Source organism: Aspergillus novofumigatus, assembly GCF_002847465.1.
Source record: "Aspergillus novofumigatus IBT 16806 chromosome Unknown P174scaffold_17, whole genome shotgun sequence".
Classification (NCBI taxonomy): Eukaryota; Fungi; Ascomycota; class Eurotiomycetes; order Eurotiales; family Aspergillaceae; genus Aspergillus; species Aspergillus novofumigatus.
The window spans coordinates 1-19,939 of NW_020194290.1; the positions used below are offsets into that span (position 1 = coordinate 1).

At 47.3% G+C, this 19,939-nt stretch overlaps 7 protein-coding genes across 7 annotated transcripts; 4 read left to right on the forward strand and 3 right to left on the reverse strand.

The window, feature by feature from the left end:
* Positions 1–3,319: 3,319 nt before the first annotated feature.
* Positions 3,320–5,023, reverse strand: P174DRAFT_465224 (tubulin beta chain; the record flags this gene model as incomplete). The annotated part of the gene is made up of 9 exons (XM_024830517.1): positions 3,320–3,719; positions 3,771–4,105; positions 4,159–4,370; positions 4,394–4,490; positions 4,529–4,667; positions 4,717–4,758; positions 4,823–4,848; positions 4,911–4,934; positions 5,012–5,023. 9 exons carry the CDS (start codon positions 5,021–5,023, stop codon positions 3,320–3,322), a joined length of 1,287 nt encoding a protein of 428 aa, XP_024676920.1.
* Positions 5,024–5,924: 901 nt separating this feature from the next.
* On the forward strand, positions 5,925–6,802 carry P174DRAFT_74509 (uncharacterized protein). The gene is made up of 2 exons (XM_024832444.1): positions 5,925–6,034; positions 6,086–6,802. Exon 2 carries the CDS (start codon positions 6,117–6,119, stop codon positions 6,588–6,590), a length of 474 nt encoding a protein of 157 aa, XP_024676921.1. The 5' UTR covers positions 5,925–6,034; positions 6,086–6,116; the 3' UTR covers positions 6,591–6,802.
* Positions 6,803–7,423: 621 nt separating this feature from the next.
* On the forward strand, positions 7,424–8,608 carry P174DRAFT_446534 (putative mitochondrial phosphate carrier protein). Its single transcript, XM_024828594.1, has 3 exons — positions 7,424–8,007; positions 8,067–8,419; positions 8,473–8,608. Exons 1-3 carry the CDS (start codon positions 7,634–7,636, stop codon positions 8,502–8,504), a joined length of 759 nt encoding a protein of 252 aa, XP_024676922.1. The 5' UTR covers positions 7,424–7,633; the 3' UTR covers positions 8,505–8,608.
* A 603-nt stretch (positions 8,609–9,211) lies between these two features.
* P174DRAFT_508234 (SRPBCC family protein) lies at positions 9,212–9,786 on the reverse strand. Its single transcript, XM_024831438.1, has one exon. The coding sequence runs from the start codon at positions 9,764–9,766 to the stop codon at positions 9,281–9,283; it is 486 nt and encodes a 161-aa protein (XP_024676923.1). The 5' UTR covers positions 9,767–9,786; the 3' UTR covers positions 9,212–9,280.
* Positions 9,787–9,970: 184 nt separating this feature from the next.
* Positions 9,971–11,279, reverse strand: P174DRAFT_516580 (alpha/beta fold hydrolase; the record flags this gene model as incomplete). Its single annotated transcript, XM_024832352.1, has 3 exons — positions 9,971–10,232; positions 10,358–11,076; positions 11,225–11,279. 3 exons carry the CDS (start codon positions 11,277–11,279, stop codon positions 10,203–10,205), a joined length of 804 nt encoding a protein of 267 aa, XP_024676924.1. The 3' UTR covers positions 9,971–10,202.
* Positions 11,280–12,900: 1,621 nt separating this feature from the next.
* On the forward strand, positions 12,901–14,693 carry P174DRAFT_465229 (sulfatase family protein; the record flags this gene model as incomplete). The annotated part of the gene is made up of 8 exons (XM_024830518.1): positions 12,901–13,161; positions 13,190–13,573; positions 13,604–13,606; positions 13,653–13,850; positions 13,880–14,117; positions 14,180–14,292; positions 14,341–14,473; positions 14,497–14,693. The coding sequence occupies 8 exons, from the start codon at positions 12,901–12,903 to the stop codon at positions 14,691–14,693; spliced, it is 1,527 nt and encodes a 508-aa protein (XP_024676925.1).
* Positions 14,694–15,007: 314 nt separating this feature from the next.
* On the forward strand, positions 15,008–16,498 carry P174DRAFT_446537 (F-box domain protein). The gene is made up of 4 exons (XM_024828595.1): positions 15,008–15,302; positions 15,348–15,446; positions 15,517–15,819; positions 15,891–16,498. Exons 1-4 carry the CDS (start codon positions 15,036–15,038, stop codon positions 16,431–16,433), a joined length of 1,212 nt encoding a protein of 403 aa, XP_024676926.1. The 5' UTR covers positions 15,008–15,035; the 3' UTR covers positions 16,434–16,498.
* The last annotated feature ends 3,441 nt before the right edge of the window (positions 16,499–19,939 follow it).

Genomic DNA, 19,939 nt, shown 5'->3' on the forward strand with positions numbered 1-19,939 from the left:
GATGTCGGTTTTCATTGAGATGGCGGGTCGCGCAACGCGCGACCCCGAATACTAAGGCTTAGTCTTACTAAGCCGCAACGTAGCAGGGGTCAGTTAGCTAATATACCTTAGAGAAAGCCTATCTTAATGTCCTAGAAGGCTGCTTTACAAGCCTAAAAACACCTCTATCCAAATGCAACACAGAAAGAGCTTCGCAAATGGTTTCAGGACACCTATAATCATACTCTTTCATCTGGTCTTATCTCTGATATCTTATCCTATAAATATGAATATCTTAATGCTGATTCCCTCCCTTCCTGCAATGCAAAGCGCCAATGCCGTGAGAACTAGCCAGAGCTAGAGAATGCCTTATTTGAGTGGATGATATATGTGGAGGAATAAATACCTATCTCTACAGAGATTATTTAATAAAAGGCTCAGTCTTTTGGGAGAAGATCTATCCAGGGAAAGAGATGCCAGTATTCAGTAATAGATAGCTTTATAACTTCTAGATAAGGAGGTTAGTAAGATGGTATTAACAACATAGAGAGGAGGGAAGTATTCTAGCTTAGGCAGACTAAGAGATGCTTAAGATTAAATAAGTCTTAAGTGCGTATAGCCTTAAGGACTAGTTTAATTATAATAAGACTGGCCTCTTCTGGAAGCACTCTCCTGCACAGAGTCTTTCAACATGTTAACTTCCAGGTTAAAAGAAAGATAAAGCACGCATAATAGCCCTTTTTTATTACAATATGGATGGCTCTAAGAAGCTATTACCATAGTTTATTAGTATAGCAAAGAATCTATAAGCTTTCCAAGCCACTGGTGTTAATATACAGAATCTGAATCTTATCTAGTGGAGTAACTAGAAAGCCTAGATTATAATATTAATATTTATAGAGTTTCTTTATTAGTTTGATAAGTAGATAAGTGGATGGAATATTATCCTTCTTATAGATAACTTCTCTGCTCATCAAGCTGCTGTGACAGAGATTCAATCTAGTAGCTATCCACTACAGAATACTCTATTATATGGCTTCCTGTAAACTCTACAGGTGATATTCAGCCTCTTAATTAAGGGATTATCCACTGTTGGAAGTCATACTGGAAAAAGATACTAGATTTGCTTTATCCTTTAAGAGTTTGAGCTTAATTATAATTAATCATGTTAATGACATTCTAAGAGCAGTTTAATAGGGAATCCAGAGCTGGGAATTTAATCTTTCTAGATAGGTAATCCAGAATTGCTTTTAAAAGGCTTCTAGATTTCTTAACCATTATATTGAGAGCCTGTTGATTCCAGCAGTTCTAGATGATATATAGAATTGCATTCTCTCTCTTAAAGCTCTCTACGCCTATCCAGGATTCTCATGGATATTGATACCTTTCTAAACCCTATAGAGGAAGCTATCTAAGATACTCCTGAAGATATTAAGAGCCAGATTCTAGCTCAGTATGGGCTGGAGCTTGATGATGATTCTAAAGAGGAGCTTGAAGTTCTACTGTTAGAATACCACTGGATGAGGCTTTAGAAGCACTAAGAACACTTGTTTATATGAAGAGCAGCAGGCAGAGGTATCCCTAGCCTTATATATGAGCTAGTATAAGCATGAGCATTATCCTTTGGGTTCGAAAGCTAAGCCTACAGACGCAGCGGGACATTCGAAGCTATTTTACAGGCTAAATATATACTAATATATACTATCCTTGATATAACGAGAACCTCGATATAACGAGAAATATGGTCTGTCTGGAATATCTTGTATAACGAGGTTTTGACTGTAGTAACTACTATCCACTTATAGGGTGCAGAATTGAAAGAGTCAAAATCATTTGTAAGGCGCTAACAGAACCACCAGGGTCCACCGGAGTAGATTGCGGCCTGAAATAGACCAATTGTTAAGTGCAGAGGAAACCAGGCTAAAGAAATAGGTGCTTGGCACCTTGGAGTAAGAGTACCCTAGATATTCCGTAGGAGTACGAAGATGGGTGTTTAGCAGCTACTATCTACTCCAACACAAACCAAAAAGGTTCCAATGATCACTGCCCATGGAATCGCCAGCTCGATGATCAGCCTTCACTACGAGATGGAAGCTCCTTCAGATCATCCTTATCATCCTTGCCAGCTCGCTTTGCCGCGCTAATATGGGAGGATGAGGCAAGCATATACAACAAATCTGCTGTGATGTACTTCCGGCGCTGTCGTGCCGCAACCTTAGGCCTGACAAAGAATCATCCTTGACACTGCCTGCAAACACCGAGGGTTGATGTATTTTATGGTTATCAGCCGGCTATCACTCGTCCCATGCTTCTCTGACGGATGTAGTTGTATGTGTTCTGCGTGGATTAGGGTTAGGTAGCATCAACATTCTTAGTGAAGAAAACCCCAGACAGAGTGAGTATTCAACCTAACAATTTTTATATTTCAATCTCTCTTCCCTTAGGCATATGCGTATTGCTCATGGTCCAAGATGTTTATAGACGATTAAAACTTTTATATATATGTTTAGTAATTCGCATCAAATCAACCTATACTGAAGTATTAATTCAATATCCAATACCCATAGTACGATAGCAAAGAGTCCTATGTGGGATACTACATTAATTCGCAGTTTACTCGATTACAAGAACTACCTACTCCTGCCCGCCAATTACGATATATCCGTTGTGACTTCTATCATACGCTTGGATGTCCTCTCCCTACCTAATTCGTTGGTCGCCATGCCTACAGCAACTTATGCAAAGATGGCGTGATGGGCGTGATGGGCGCTAGTTATCTCTTGGTTGGGTACATCGAGGAAGAGTAACGAGACATGCTTTCAAACCTGGCCTGTTAAGCAGTTCGATGCTAGGGCTAAGAACCGACTTGTTCCGTGATTCCTCGCGGATATTATTACTGACCGTCACCCGGAACCGCCGTACCAAAAATAGGCTCTTGTCATAAACATCAGAATGGGCTCTTGTGGCTGACAGTCGCCCAACCTTTACTCGAAATTCAGGACCTGAAAACCGAAGAGGTTCGCACAGAGATACCGGGCACTACATTTATTCCACGGTTGACTCGTATATGTCGGATATCTTTCGCATATCAACCAAATGCGATCAATGGGTACAGAGGACGATATCTACCAGACCTCTGCCTTGAGCGCAATGCGGAGAGAATGCCACTACTAGATTATCAGCTGACTGAAGTTCCATTCCTGTTTAAAGACGGTGAGTATCGTAAACAATAGGAGGAAGTCCAGACAGGTTCCCCAGAGAGACAGAGAAAGGAATGACAAAATTGAAGCTGAAAAGGGTTACTGTCGATCTTGCACGAGATGATGAAATTCAAGAGGGTTTATTCCTCGGCCTCATATGCCTCCTCCTCCTCGGCATACTGTTGCTCCTCTCCATCGGAGATACTGGCGTCCTGGTATTGTTGATATTCGGACATCAAGTCATTCATGTTACTTTCCGCCTCGGTGAATTCCATCTCATCCATTCCCTCGCCGGTATACCAGTGCAAGAAGGCTTTGCGGCGGAACATGGCCGTGAACTGGGTCGCCACGCGCTGGAAGAGCTCCTGGACGGACGTGGAATTGCCCACAAAAGTGGCCGACATTTTCAGGCCCTTTGGAGGCACGGAGCAGAGGGCTGTTTGAACATTATTCGGGATCCATTCCACAAAGTAACCGGAATTCTTGGTATGGATATTGAGCATTTGATCATCGACTTCTTTCATGGAGACCTTGCCGCGGCTGAGATTTGATTAGCTTTTTCTGGGGTGTCGAGTAGAAGGAAAAGCTTACAAAAGGGCAGAGCAGGTCAGAAAGCGGCCATTTTGAAAGTTGCAAGCGGTCATCATATTCTTGGAATCAAACATCTGCTGCGTGAGTTCTGGAACACTCATTGCGCGGAAGGACTGGGCTCCTCGACTGGTCAATGGAGCAAAGCCCACCATGAAGAAATGCAGCCTGGGAAAGGGAACCATATTAACCGCCAGCTTCCGAAGGTCGGAATTCAGCTGTCCCGGGAACCGAAAACTGGCAGTGATGCCGGACATGACCGTCGAAACGAGATGGTTGAGATCGCCGTACGAAGGGGAAGACAGCTTCAGCGTCCGTGTACAGATATCATAGAGCGCCTGTGCCTGTTAGCTCGCATCGACGTGGCGTGGAATAATCAGGACTGATATACCTCATTGTCGATGCAAAACGTCTCATCTGCGTGCTCGACCAGCTGGTGGATTGAAAGAGTCGCATTGTACGGCTCCACCACGGTATCAGAGACCTTTGGGGATGGCAGGACCGAGAATGTTGCCATCATCCGATCAGGGAATTCCTCCCGTATCTTGGAGATGAGAAGCGTGCCATGCCAGCTCCCGTTCCGCCGCCCAGAGAATGGGTGATCTGGAATCCTTGCAGATAGTCACAGCTCTCCGCCTCACGGCGAACAACATCAATGACTTGATCCACCAGCTCTGCGCCTTCCGTGTAATGACCCTTTGCCCAGTTGTTGCCCGCGCTGGACTGCCCAAACACAAAATTATCAGGTCGGAAAAGGGCACCGTGGGGCCGGAGCGAATGGCGTCCATTGTTCCCGGTTCCAAGTCGACGAGGACCGCTCGAGGGACATATTTCGAGTTGCCGACCTCGTTGAAATAGACATTCATCCGCTCCAGCTGCTGATCGGACGTGCCATTGTACCTGTGGCAGTGTCAGATATATCGTAAGCGACAGTGACCGGATCACTGACATGCCGGACTCATCGAGACCGTGTTCGCCGGAGATGGTTTGCCTGGGCCGTGTCAGAGGTAGGAACGGTAGAATTTGGGAGTAATAGACAGTTAAGCTGGAATTACCAAAAGGCAGCACCAACTTGGTTACCCTGGAAGGAGTATCAGAGCTTAGCATTACTTCAATTTCTCATGAGAACGGGGATTGACTCACGCATTGGCCGGTTTGAAGATGAACCTTTATTCAAGCATAACCGAGATCAGAGGTCAGCGATCTCGACGACAGGATATTCCGAAGTCAGTGAGCGGACTCACAATTTCACGCATGTTGGTGGGCAGATACGAGTATTTAGATTCAAAAATGAAGGCGAGTTGGGGGATAGGAGACGATCGTAAGATAGGAGAACAAGAGCTGTTGGGAGTCGGGAGGTTAGGCGCCTAATTCATAAAAGACCGACTAGTGATTTATTTCAACGCCGCTAGTAAGATACAGATTACAGACAGAGCTGGGGTTATGGATAGGTAGGAATGGGATATCTGATATCATGTCACGCCTGCATTATGGCATCTCTTGACACGGCCTGCCATTCGTGGAAATTCATACATTTGCAGACTAGCCAGGATTATCAACTAGAGATTGGTCAAGGACCTCATGACAACGCACAGTTAGGTACCTAACATAACTCAGGCATGTGTGTATGTATGCAAGGGAGCAAGGGAATGCCAACAGTGTAAAGTCTGACTTGGTGAGGTGTTAAAAAAAACATACATCATATGTTCGTCCACAATCTACATGATTATAATTCTGTATAGATACAAGCCCACTCCGCTGGGTAGTGATAGGTTTATAAGTCGTTTGCTCAGCTATCTTGCCGTAGTATTTTTGATTGCGTATTATAGAATTAAAATACAGCTAGGCTAAAAGGGTGTCCGGACGATGTCCTCCGTGGATAGTGAAGGATTACATATCAGATAACAAACCCTGACGTCTCCGAACCACGCAACCTGATACTTAGGATAGCCTGTCTAAATAAAAGATCTGTCACCGTAAGAACTGTGCTACGCACCAGCAATCATGGTTCATGACCGGGCTTCGGCGATTTCGGCGATTCACTGATTTAGCAGGGCTGGTCCTCTGACACAGCCCGAAATAGCAGCCACAGTACAGTTGCATCTTGCGACACTAGAAGACCTTCATCGCGCATTTCTGCTGCTGCCTAAAGATAATTGGCCTCTTGCTTGTGTTCTTCGCCATGGCTGGCCTTGTCTGGTTTCGTGCAACGCCCCTTCGAACAGGACTATGGCACATTACGGGGCCTTGGTGGCGCCGCTATACAGGTGAAATGGAAGTCTTCATCTCTTTTTCTCACCTGTCTAATGTTTCCCTAGACATTTTATAGGCGATTGATGCTTACAATGGATGAACCTGCGAAGTCATTCATCGCTTGCGCAAGGAATATGGTCCCGTGCTGCAAGTTGGTCCACAATCTCTGTTGATTATCATCGGGTTCCAACGCCACCATCTCCGCATTCCCGCGATGAGGATGGTTTTGAACGACAAGTGCCGCTTTCCATCACACGAGAGTACGCTTGGGAACAACAACAACTTCCCCTGGATTTGAAGACATTCAGTAGCACTATTGGCATATACATGCATGGTTCCCTCAATCTCAATCGGCCTCGGCTGGGCATTCAATCAGGCACTAGCGCCACGACGCGTTTCGCACATGTTTTATCGCAGATCCGGACGGCTCAGCGCAACCCATGCAAGCCATTATGCGGTGGCCGCAAGCCTACTTTGAAGCCGTCAAGGTTGCAGACAAAGTCGCCGCTAAGGAAGGCTTCAAGGATCTCGAAGATTACAAGTACGATTTGGCAAAGGGTGACACTCTAAAGGTCGTCGACTTCCATTGGCGGCCCACTGATCACCTTCCTATCATTGCTTACCATCGCCTTGTCGGCGATGGCTGGACAACTGAACATCTCTTCGTCGAGGCCGGTCTAGGACCTCTTGAGACCCTGTTGAGGGCTTAACCTACTACCTAAATCTAGTAAGGTGGAAAACCTCGGCAAGGTCTTGACTATGCTTTTCATCACTTCTCATCGACCATCAAATTTACTACCCCAAGGCTATCGTCGTTAGGTGAGTTAGGACGATTAAATTGGTCAGGAAGTATATGGGCTAGAAATAGAGGAATCTCTTCTTAAGTGTGGTTAGCGGCGCGTTTGATATTATTATATAGATAGTGGTTGAGGAGCTCATCAAGGTCTTGATTTATATGTGATCTACATAGAATCCAAAACCTTTGCCCTTGCCTTAACTTACCCGAGGCCTTGCTGAACTGGCTGCCAGTCGCAGGTCAGAGCTTTCTAGATCTGGCCGGTTGATACGGGAAGAGGGGCCACCCGTCTTGTAAGATCTCTAGTCTCTACAGTCCCTAGCGCGTCCGTGAGGCGTCACCTCTTAAATACAATCGGAAACCACCGAAAAGAGCCTAAAAGCGCCGAAAAACGCCGGTCACCTCAAAACGCCGTGGGTCGCTCTTCCCCCTAGTCTGACTCTGACCGCAGTCGCAAGCTGTCAACAAGTTGCTCCTCAAATTTTTACTCCCGCATTTTTCCAGATCAGAAACACACCTGTTCCTCTTCCATCCCCAGTCCTTCGTGTCGCGCGCATCCACCACCGCCGCAATGGCTGCGTCTCACACTGTTGTGGCCCCGGCCGCCCCGAGAAGAAGCTTGAGGGCCTCAGCCTGTACTCTCGGTTCGCTTTTGCCGGTGCCGTCTGCTGTTCTGTCACCCATGGTGCCTTCACTCCAGTTGATGTGTATGCTTATCCATCGGCTTCGGCTCTAGTGCCCAATGTTCGCGACTTACTGACACTCCCACAGTGTCAAGACTAGGATCCAGCTCGATCCTGCCACCTACAACCGTGGTATGATTGGCGGTTTCCGTCAAGTCATTCAAAACGAGGGCGCTGGCGCTCTCTTGACCGGCATCGGGCCAACCTTCGCCGGTTACTTCATGCAGGGAGCTTTTAAATTCGGTGGTTATGAGTTTTTTAAGCAGCGATCTATCAACGTTCTTGGTCTCGAAACGGCCCGTCAGAACCGTACTGCCGTTTACTCTGTCTCGGCCGCCTCCGCCGAGTTCTTCGCCTCTATCGCTCTCTGTCCTCTCGAGGCTACACGTATCCGTCTTGTCTCTCAACCTGGCTTCGCAAATGGTCTGATCGGTGGTTTCGGCAAGATTTTCAAGAACGAGGGCATTGGTGCTTTCTACCGTGGTTTCGGTCCTATCCTCTTGAAGCAGTACGTTTCATGGTCTTGACGTACGATTAGAAACTCAACAATAAGCTGATATGATACAGGGTGCCCTACACAGTGACCAAGTTTGTGGTTTATGAAAAGGTCGCCGAGGCTGTTTTTGCTCGTCTTGACAAGTCCAAGCTGTCCAACAGCGCCCAGACTGGTGTTAACTTGGGATCCGGTCTCATTGCCGGTTTCGCTGCTGCCATTGTCTCTCAGCCCGCTGATACCATGTTGTCCAAGATCAACAAGACCAAGGGTCTCCCCGGTGAGAGCACCGTTTCCCGTCTCATCAAGATTGCTGGCGAGCTGGGTCTTCGTGGATCCTTCGCTGGCCTTCCTACTCGTCTGTTCATGATCGGTGGTCTCACTGCTGGGCAATTCGCCATCTACGGTGACATCAAGAAGGCTCTGGGTCAGTCCGCTTACTTTCTTAATTCCCCGATCAAGGCTGACTTTGTTCCTTAGGTGCCACCAATGGTGTTGAGATCGCCAAGTAACGACCCATTGAATTTCAACATTCACATGGCTTAGAGAGAGATAGACGTGACTACAATAGACTGTATATATTTGTCCTTTACATTAATGCGCTCCTCATAAGGCTGTTCTCATTGTGCTACTATTTCTACAGTTTCTTATGCTCTAGAAATCCGTGTAGATGATTACTGATCACTCTGTCGCAGCGCAGAGACAATAGTGTCGTATGTTGATTATGGGCAACAATAGGTCCATATGCAGTAAAAAAGGCCGACCTTAAGCGACAAAAGCAAATATATAGGAGGGATTTAACATAGTCATGCAGAATGAACTCATCCTGCGTTTACATAAGATGGCCAGAAATCTTGCTTATCAGGTCCAGTCATCCATGGCCAATCATTCCACCAGGATTCAATGAGGACATTACAGCCTTATTATCACCTCTATAATGTGGCCTCTCCCTAGGATCACCAACTCAGATCTACTGCTCGGCCAACCCCACCGGATGTGTGGAGACCTGGTTTGACATACATCAGAGAGCTCGTCATCTAGGCCACAGAAAATGGCGTGTTTCTATAGGGAAAGGCGGCATCTTTACCGGTCACTAAAGCATAACTTTAGATATCATGCTTACAACTATTCCAGATATAGTTTCAAGCTTATAGGGATCTTCTCTCGAAATTCTTTGTGGTTTCTTAGATTTTCTAAGCAATCATAACATTGTCCTTGTGGCTACTAAATCGGGCAAATATATTTCCCTATTGAAGAGTTCTCAGGAATGATTCAATACTCAAGCAAATCAAATCTCCCCCTTTTGAGCGAGCTCCCGCATGGCACTAATTGTACCCTCAACAGCCCCCTTGCTCATCATCTTTTCCCTCTCCCTCATCACAGCCAGTTCCTCCTCCGAAGCGCCTGGGTGCCTCCACTCAAAAACATAGGTCATATACAGCTCCCCCTCGGCACCTTCACTGACAATGTTACTGATGTTACTCCCATCCGGTTGAAAAAAATCGACCCGGGAGTCTTTGTGGGCCGTCACCGTCTCCTTGACTTTCCGCTGGTCTTGACGAAAAACCACTTCGCGGATGGTGACGGGATTTCCAGCTTCATCAACAGATTCACTGAGGACTGAGGTTGACTGAATGCCGGCTGGAACGAATGTCTCTGCGGAGCGGATCTTGAGGAGTAAGCCATTCCAGATCTGACTGCGGGTGAGGATTGGATTGGCACCGCGAGGATTTATGGGAGCAGTGAAAGCGACATTGTTTGTTGGGATGACCATTTTGAGAGGATGTAATCTTACTTAACGAGATGGATAGCCGTTCTGATGAAGCCTAAGGTAGCCAGTCTATATAGGCACTCAATACCCGCTGTAATCATAATCATAGTTAACTATCCCTTCGTGGCTTACAAAGCTCCCGGTGTTTCGGACCGCGAGTGCTGACACGCTGAGTAAGGTAAGCATGCACGGCCCCATCAGCCTTGAAATTTGTCAATCTTAATATTATTGTTAGTTACCGGTGGTCAAAATTAAATGGTCTAATTTTGGGCATCCACTGATAGATTAGGGCTAAGCAGCCTCAGACCGATGAACAAAAAGGATGACGTCCACTCCAATGTCAAAGAAAACCTGGTGATATGGAGACAACTTAGTGAGGCCCATTTGAATTCACCGTGTTACTTTATATGAACAGGGCTAGTTGATAATTATACTCTGCCTAGTATACCTTCCATAGCTGGACAGTGGACTAGCAAGGTTGGCAGTAAATAGTTGAGTAAACATGCTATCCCTAATACTTGCAAACCACCAAGAATGCATAGGAAAACACATGATCTAGATTCCATGATATCGTCTGCAGTACAGGGGCTTAACTAGAGGCCCAACAAAACTATCAATCAATCTCTCCATTTCTTCTGGTGCCTCTGTCGGAGGAAAGTGGGCCACGCTCTTGAGAAGCACCAGCCGGGAATTTGGCATATTGTCGACCATAGGCTGCACACCCTGTTCCACCGGAACAGTACGGTCATCCTCTCCATAAATAATCAGAGTAGGGACGGTAATCCGGTTGTATCCATCGCCAATGTCATAGGACACCAGGCAGCTTGCATTGTTGCGGCGGCCATGCGCAGGCCACTTTGCAGCTTCCAGGGCAATCGACCGATCAAGCCCCATGATAGTGTAGAAGTCGACGCATTTTGACAGCTCATCAACTCCTGCGGTGAGCCCCTCATATGGGAAAAACTGTTTCGCACTCTTGCCATCATAATAGGTTGCAGTGTAGATGATTTTGGAGACTCTGGTCGGATTCCTCAGATAATAAGCCGAGGCGATATTGCCGCCCATGGAATGAGTGACCAGGGTAACCGGCTCATTGATCTTGGCAGCCTTTAGCACGGCGTCGAGGTCTGCAGCGTGCTGGGGAATGTTATATGTTTCCGGAGATTCAGGCTTCGATGACCGTCCATATCCACGAAGGTCGTGCGCAATGCACCGGTACTTGGCGCTCAAGCGAGCAATCAACGGTTGCCACAAACTGGCAATGCCCATATAGCCGGAGACGAGTACCAGTATCGGGCCGGTGCTTCCGTGCACTTAATAGTAGATCTCTCGGGCATCGTTGGTTGTAGCGAAGGCCATATTGTAGGTGAAGATTGTTGTATGGAATTTTAGGGAGTGGAGAGGAGACTTGAAGGATAGCTAAGGTATTTGATTAAGCTGGTTGTTGTATGATAAGCATACAGAGAACAGTGCGCATTTTATATATCATGCCCAGACCAGAGATATCATTAAGCATTTTTCAATTTTTCAGCATGACAAATCTGGGACAGATCTACAAAAGGATTCTGAAGCACACGCCACTAAGCCCACCGATCTGTGAGATGAAGCCGGAACAGGTTATGATGTGGGCCTGATGGGATACTGAGAAACCCTAACAAAGTTACCAAATGGGCACTTGGGTCGGAAACGAATAGAAAGAAGGACGGAACATGGCCGATTGAGGCGGATCTGGAACCACTCGACGATAGAAACGGCGAATCTCGTTTAAGATGGAGATCCCGAATAGATCAAGGAACTTCAGATGTTTGTTCCCGCATGGCCGATTTGCCTATGATCTTGCCTCGCAGCTCATCTTTCTTGCTCATTATGCAGCCGTCAATCTTTACTCGCAATTATTCTCTCAGCTCCGAATATTCCTTACACCATGATGTTCATGCTCTTTGAACAAGTCAAACAGATCGCCTTGATCTATCTCAATGCCAATGACCGCCTTGCGCCATTGTCGACCACACTAAGGATATCAGGGACAGATATATCTATAGTGTTTCATAATAAGGAGAGTGAATGAATGAATGGAGGGAGCAGCTTGGAGATTTTCGTTGGTAAACTGCTGCCTTTAAGCATGACCCCAACTTTGCCAATGTTTCTTTGATTCCGTCTTACCATGATATCCACATCTATACCGTCCCCTCTGAGCGATTGAATAACTTGGAATCAGACCGTCATCATGGCTCACTTCGCCGGTCCCATTGTCTGACGGTCTGACCGGGACAGCTGACTACCCTCTCATATCGAGTCATACTGGTACACCGAAGTTAATCCTTCGTATAATTGCCCTGGTCAAGAGACCAGTGGCGTCTTGGTCATCTGGGTCCACGGGAAGGATTAATTACCCTGCCTAGACTCCTAGAGAGCTTATTAGTATGTTGTGAATCACAAGAAGAGCATGCTAGTTGCTACCTACAGCACTCGGCTTCTCCTGTGATCATCATCTAGATTGACCATGGAAATGAGTATAGGTCTCCAGACTGAGAAACGTGGTCTCTGCATGCATCCCCAGCACATTTCCGCAGAGCCTCTGCAGCCACAGCTGCATCCCAGTCTGGGGTCTGTCTGTACCGTGCGGAGGGGATCAGTCTGTTCGGACCCGAGCTAGTTTCCATTTCTGAATGCTTACCCCGTCAAGCATATACTAGGCATTCGGCCAATCATTCTACACCAAAAATAGCCCAACTTCGACCAAGCCAGACCCACCAATTCGGCAGGTGGCGGGACAGTGGCATGAGTCCATGATTATGATTGACGGGACATGCAGTCGGATCAGAACGGCGCCCCACTATATCGCCGACCCGGCAGCACGGCCAACAGGAGGGGGATAAGCACTAGGATTCCCTGGCATTCCGATGAATAATTGAGTTCTGCGAGGATTGGCCGGGGTTACACTTGGATGTGATATGATTGTATTGTTGTTGGGTATAGATAGCTTAGAACGACTGGAGACAAATGCCATTCTCAATATAGTTTTTCTTCACCATGCAGAAAAAACATTATTTTCCGTAATCTGCCTTTCTCCCCATCAGCGGTCGCGTTTTCTGCTCGCAGCCCCTGTCTTTTTGTCCACCTCGCTCGATCAGAAGATGCACACGGCCAAGGTAGCGGCCGGTTCAGTGAATCTCTCCAAGTCGGCGTCGTTATCGACAGCGGTCGCCAATCACACCCCATTCTTCGCCTGTGTTCTCAATCTAAGCTCAATTCTCCAGGTCGCCTTGGTTGCAGTGGAATATCTGCCGTTGTCAGAAGTCAACCAACCTTACCTCTCACTGAATATCGGCGTGCTTCTGTCTATGGGTGACACCTGGCCCATTGCTGGCAGCTCCATGCAACTCATCCGGGAGATCGTCATGGAAATACAAGCTGCGGCTGCAGCAGGCAGGGTACGATACTTACTACACCGGCAAGCTGATGAACGCCCACTCGGTCGACAACTACGACAGTCTGCATGTCTCCGGCTTCAATGGATCGGATTTCGTCCTGGATCCATATACCTACGACTACATGAATGCCACGTATCAGCGCAACCATGATCCGCCTGTCAGTTACCTCGGTAGACACACGACCGAAGTTCTCCGGGAGAAAGCCATGGGGTTCTTGGAAGACGCTTTAGACGGCGAGCGGCCATTCTTCCTGGCTGTCGCACCCATCGTCCCGCATTCCAACATGAACGGGACGTATGGAGGAGGTGCCGGGCCCATGTGGATGGATGAGCCTATCCCGGAGGACCGGCACAAACATCTGTTCCCGGACGCCAAGGTCCCGCGGACTCCCTAATTCAATCCTAAGAAGGTGAGTTAGAGTTGATTCCTAACTGACAGAGTTACTGACAAGTAAGCCAACCGGCGTAAGCTGGATCCATGATCTCCCCTATCGAAACCAGACTGTCGTCGACTACAACGATCACTACTACCGGCAGCGGCTGCGCGCACTCCAGGGAGTTGACGAGCTGGTAGATCAGCTCATCACCCGGTTAGAGCAAAGCGACAAGCTCGAGAACACGTACATCATCTACACCTCCAACAACGGCTTCCACGTCGGACAACACCGCCTTCCCCCGGCAAGACCTGCAGTTTTGATGAGGATATCCGCGTGCCGTTCTTCATTCGTAGCCCTGGTATCCCCGAGGGCGCGCAGCAGGATATCGTCACGACGCATATCGATGTTGCACCCACGTTGTTCAGGCTAGCTGGGTTGCCTCTCCGCGATGATTTCGATGGGACAGCAATGCGGATTGCTGATGCAACAGGGACGCTCCATGAGCATGTAGCGGTTGAGTACTGGGGACAGGCTATGTTGGAGGGTGGCATTTCGAATCTTGATATGTACCCTTCTTCAAGGCTAGGATGTGGTCTGATTACATAGGAATCCCGACGGTTCCAAATAACACCTACAAGGCGGTGCGAATCCTTAGTAATGAGTACAGCCTCTACTACTCGGTCTGGTGCAACAACGAGCATGAGCTCTACGATCCCACCGCGTGTCTTCCATTCCATGGTATCGTTGAAGAAGGCTAATGAACGCAGACTGACCCGTATCAAATCAACAATCTCCACCCCAGCGCACGGAAGGGCCAGGCAGATAAGCATCGCATCATGGGCTTTGACATTACCCAAGTGATCTCCAGACTTGACGCCCTTCTCCTCGTCCTCAAGTCGTGTCAGGGGAAGACCTGCGTCAAGCCATGGGACGTGTGCTTCATCCGGATGGGTCCGTTCACAATCTACTGGATGCTTTGGATCACAAGTATGATGCTTTCTACCGTGACCAGTTCAAAGTCTCCTTTGATCGATGTGAATATGGTTATGTTATTGACGCTGAGGGGCCGCAGACTGCGCTGGCGTACAGGAATGGGTATGCCTTGGAGGCGTGGGTTTAGTAGGCTAGATATCTAATAAATCTGACGGGGAGACGATGGTTCTGTGGGGCTTTGATTTGTTCCTCAGCGGGTTTCTAGAGATAGACTGAAATAGCCACGATCCCTTCATTAGCTCTATTACAGGATCAGCTTAGACTCTCGTATTTCAAGTTAGCAATTGCAACGCATCCACCAACCAGGACTAGCTAGTGCCTCGTATTCTGCGTTGGTTCGTGGGATTTACTTGGCGCATTACGATCGACACATATCTTTCTTAGTAATATTAGCGCAGTTAAAACCCACATTTTTACCTTCCCCTCACTTGTCTGTCTGGCGTTTGTTACAGCTGACAACACAGTGATAATGGGAAAAATCACCTTCTACTGCAACATATGCGGTGGGCCACTGTCCTGCTATGATCTCCGCAAGGCTTCCACGGCTTGGGAAGGCGAGGACCTCAGCCTCTGCTACGATGATGACTGTGACTGCGAGGCTGGCTCCAGACCAGAAGCTGAAGACGACGAGGATGGAGAAGATGACGAGAACTCTACCGCCGCGTGTGAACATGATAGTTATTGCGCATCCCTCAGGGGATACAGCGGGGATTTGGTATCTGAGAAGGATATCTTGGTATGTTAACAATCCACATGAGAATATTATCCTGACTGTTGCTAGTGGCTGGAGGAAGTGAGAATGCTGCGTCCTAGGGGTTCCCAGAGTAACAAGCATAATGAAATGCAGGATGATGACGATGCGTACTATATCACTGAAAATGTAAGTCATTAAAAGTTCAGCTGTAGAGGTGCCCATCGTCATGTCAGTGCCTGTGACTGATGAACCCAAGGGCAGCTATGATCCGTGGTATGGACTGGAGGTTCCTGGCGAGAACACAGGGAGTAGCGATGGAAGGCTGTGGGCGAATATAGATGGCTTCTTTCTGCATGATACCTGCTGGCAGATGCTTCAACTTGTACATCAAACTGTGAATCCGAGTTCGCCACCATTACAGCCGCGCGGGGTGTATCTCGCTATGCAGGCTCGACTAGGGGATGACATGGAGAAATCCATCGACTGGGAGGACAGTAGAGTCTATGGTGGTACGGAAGACTTTCAATCGCAAGAGTGGGAAGCAGAGCCAGGGTATGAGGTAAGTTGACCTAAATTATGTTGTTTAAAGGCGAACTCCCTTGTATCAGAGTATTAGCTGACGCCTTTCAGTGGTTAGTCGTGGACCCTTTGAAGCCAGTCGACATCTCTGAGCTCATCTCCGCCTCAAAGAGTTCAAACCCAGGCTCCACAAATGCAATTGTATACGGGGGTGCACTAAAATTGTCGGCTGTAGATCCATTTTCAAGTCTACCATGGGATGTCCGTTATAGGATTCTGCAAATGCTTCCCTCGCCATCCATCATCGATCTAGTCATTGCCAGTGCCGTATTTCGTGGAGCTGCCCGTGACCTGCCTGATCACTTTTGGAGATTACGTCTGGCCTACGATTGTCCATTGATTGACCAAGACTCACTTCGACAGAACATTGCTCAAGCAGGCGGGCAGGCTAACTACAAGGATCTCATTCGTCTAATCAAGGCAGCTGCAGCAAGGCCAGAAGACGGAATGAACGAAGACCGGGATACCTGGTTAAACCTCAGAAATCGCCATCGGATCTGGACCTGCTGTGAGGTTATCCTCGGGAAGTTGGAGAAGGAAGCAAAATCGTGTGTCCCATTCAGCCAGAGTGCGAATCTGGCGAGATCCGACTAACCTCCACCAGGGAAACCCTCAACAGACTCTGAAGCTCATCCACTTCAGTCTAGTGAACTCGCCAGCATATGTGGTGTGACTGTGTATTTGGGATCAAAGGCCTTCATTGTTGGAATAGAATGGCATGTAGGAGAAATGTCCGGTAGCTGTCGCCCAGGACAATAAGCAAAATGAAGTTGATAGGCGCGTCAACGTTGGATACTTCAATCACGGCTCCTTGAGGTGCCACATTCCCGACTATCGCCCTGGTAGATGTTAATCAAGACCGCTGCAGGCATGCAGTCTTGGATCATGTGAGCCAAACGGACGGGCGGAGTCACACCGTCAAGCGGGACATAGACAGCGCCAATCTTGATGATCGCATTTTGGTAAACGGCGACTTTAGAGCTAGCAGTGACGATGCGATGCTGTTAAGTTGCCTCGAAAGCTCCCTTTAAGTGATAGTGTTCATCCAGGTCATTTTAAAGGCAGGACCTTGCATCGAGTCAGGTTTGGCAATACAGAGGTTCTTAATTGTTGTTTACCCACCATGACCACCCGCGATAGCCTTTGACAACAAGGATCGCCTGAACTTCCATTTGCTATTCACTGGATCGTTTGGCCGATCAGCAAATTCCCGCAGGATGTCTTCGTAGCTGTTTGCAAAAATCCGGGCTGCGTCGGCATTATAGAGAGATTTTTTGAATGTTGAGGACGATCTTTGTGTCCGCGTCATCATCTGCTGCTGTGTTGGTAATGATTATAAAAGCAATATTGTAGGGGAGCTCGGCCTGGTCCTTAGCCGTCATCTCGCAGTCGCAGTCCAAGAACTCATGTCTGCTCTCAATGCTCGTCTCCGCGAAACTTATAAATGCCTGAGCTAGTGATGATGACCTCAAGAGAGATCGCATTGGAGAGAGCCCAGAGGCTCTTTTCCTGTGAGTTGACTATGGCATCTGCAAAGAACTGTGATGGTAGCGCCTTTACGTGAGGAGACAGCATTTTTAAGAATGGGCTAATTCCAGTCCACATGCCTTTGTCTTGATGATAGCTGTTGGCAAAGCTGATGCAAACTTCCTCTATACTCAGCCAGCGGAAGAGTAAAACCTTGAAAGCTGTCAGGTGAAAGTGGAGTGGCGTGGACCTATACTTGTGGTTGACTTGCCGGATCCTGCTTGCGAGCTTGCTGTCAATATGCAACTCGCATTCTGAAGCCTGGTGCGAGAGCTATATCTCGTGAGAGGACGGCCTCCGGGATGCTGCTTCAATGGAGGGGAAGCGCTCTGGGATTTGTGGCAAACTCGCGTCGCCTGAATATCATTGCGTTTGTCCATTTGCCTGAATTGTGCTCTCCATCCAACTGATTGGAATAGCCGAGGTATTGCAGGGGACTGGCTAAGTTTTCATATTAGATTCTGTAGATGCGAGCAAGGTCAGACATGAAACTGTCGGTGCTGGCTTGATCGAAGATGATGTGATGCGTGGCCAGCGCAAAGTAGTGGTTAGTTGGAGAGTAGAATAAGAGACACTCTTGCTGTGTGGCATTATTGTAAATTAAAGATAGTTTTCTTCAGAGCATTGTACTCACTCCAGACGTCAGCTTTAGCAAACCTGTGGTGATGCTCCAGCTCCCAAGTCAGCTCCGCAAGCACACCTTAGGTATGGACCCCATCCTCTGTGAAGAAGCAAGTTCTCGAACGCTTATGGTGCTCTCCCGAGAGGCACACCACCGTATGTAGATTCAGTACTCTTATCCCACCACTAAGATAAACCATGCCTGTGGTATGTAGAGTTATTTTATCTTCCAGCAGCTTCTTTACAAACATAAACATAGACTGGGTATAGGATAGGGGTCTGAACCTATCTTATCCCAAACTCTTTCTCCGGAAGCAGAGCCACGATTTCTGTCTCACTGGTCTCAGACGTGGCAGTGCTATGGCTACAGGTGTGTTTTGGGATGATGATGCGGGTGTTCTGGCCATCTAACATCTATAGACAGAGTGTGATATCTGGAGCCCCAAACCACCAGGGGTATTGGGTTTTGCCTCGGTACTACCCAGGAATTGCATTATTCTCTGAATTAGTGCCTCATAAGAAGCCAATTAGTCATGCCAATCTTCATTAACGTAATCCACAAGCGAGCGGCCATTCCAATCGAGCGGCCACTAAACCATACACTTTTGGCCGCCCCAGAGATTAGAGGGTATTTACAACCCCTAAAACATGATTCTATTACTAAATCTAGCTATTCTTGCGCTGCGGACATTGCAATCGCTTATGGCCTATAATATGGCAGTCACTGCAGCATGGGGGTGCCCGTTGAGGGTGTTGTTCTGCATCTACTTCCTGGATAGCTTCATCAGCCTGATTCCTCTGTTGAATGAACTCCTGCCCTTCCTGGATAGAGAATCCCTCTGCAGCTTCTATCTGCCGCCTAGATTGCTTCCTATTTTGAACCTGCTTCTCATGTGCGGCACGTAGATCATGATTTTCCTTTGCAAGAAGGATAGCATTATTCATTGCCATCTCACACCCCTTAATAAGCTGATCTAGCGCAGACTTAGTAGGGGTAGGAGGACTATATGTACGCTCCCTGAGTAGCTTTTTAAGTGTATTTTCCTGCTTCTTCAACTGCTTAAGGTTATAAGGTGTTTTTGGGATGGAATCTGTTAATCAGCTGCCTGGTGGCGTAGGGGTCTTAAGCTGGATATTAAGCTGACTGAGCACCTGTTCTGGATTCAGTGGTATTAATCCAGTTGCAGAAAAGCCACTTTTGATATTATCTGATGAAAAGATTGCTGTACAGGCCTGCGGATAGGCCTCAAGGAAGTCAAGCTTGTTAATATGGTTAAAACCAACTCATGTCTTCTCCTTAATTATGCGACCATACACGCGCTTTAGAGGAGAGAAACAGCCAACATCTAGAGGCTGAAGAAGATGTGATGAATGTACAGACATATAGAGTGGAATAATATTATTCTCACTGCAGATATAATCAAATTAAGATGTTAGATGGCTCCCATGGCCATTAAGAATCAACAGTCAATATCTACTAGTCATATAACTAGTAGTAGTAGGAATAAAGACTTTTTGAAGCTATTATAATCCAATCTAATCAGTTGTCCATCCATTCTCACTAACCTCAATCCGCCAGTCTACTGGTAAGGCTGTATCTTAATACCAGCCCTCAATATAGACCTTTCCCTTAAAGATAATGCATGGTGGAAGCACCTAGCTAGTAGAGTTAATACACTCTATAGATATAACCTATTCGCGGTTCCCTAGCTAGATAAGGAAGGGCCATCTAAGCATCTCAGCTCTTATAACTACCTTAGCAGTAGCTACTAAGCCCATTACAAAGCCAGTCTCATTAAAGTTATAGATATCTTCAGGCGCGATCCCATACTGCATTATAGTGATCTGGACATAATTAAACCACTCTTAGATAATCTTTAGATCTTCACATTTGGCACGCTGGTAATTATAGCACCTAGAGAACTGGGTCTTGATCTCCTCATACCAATTAA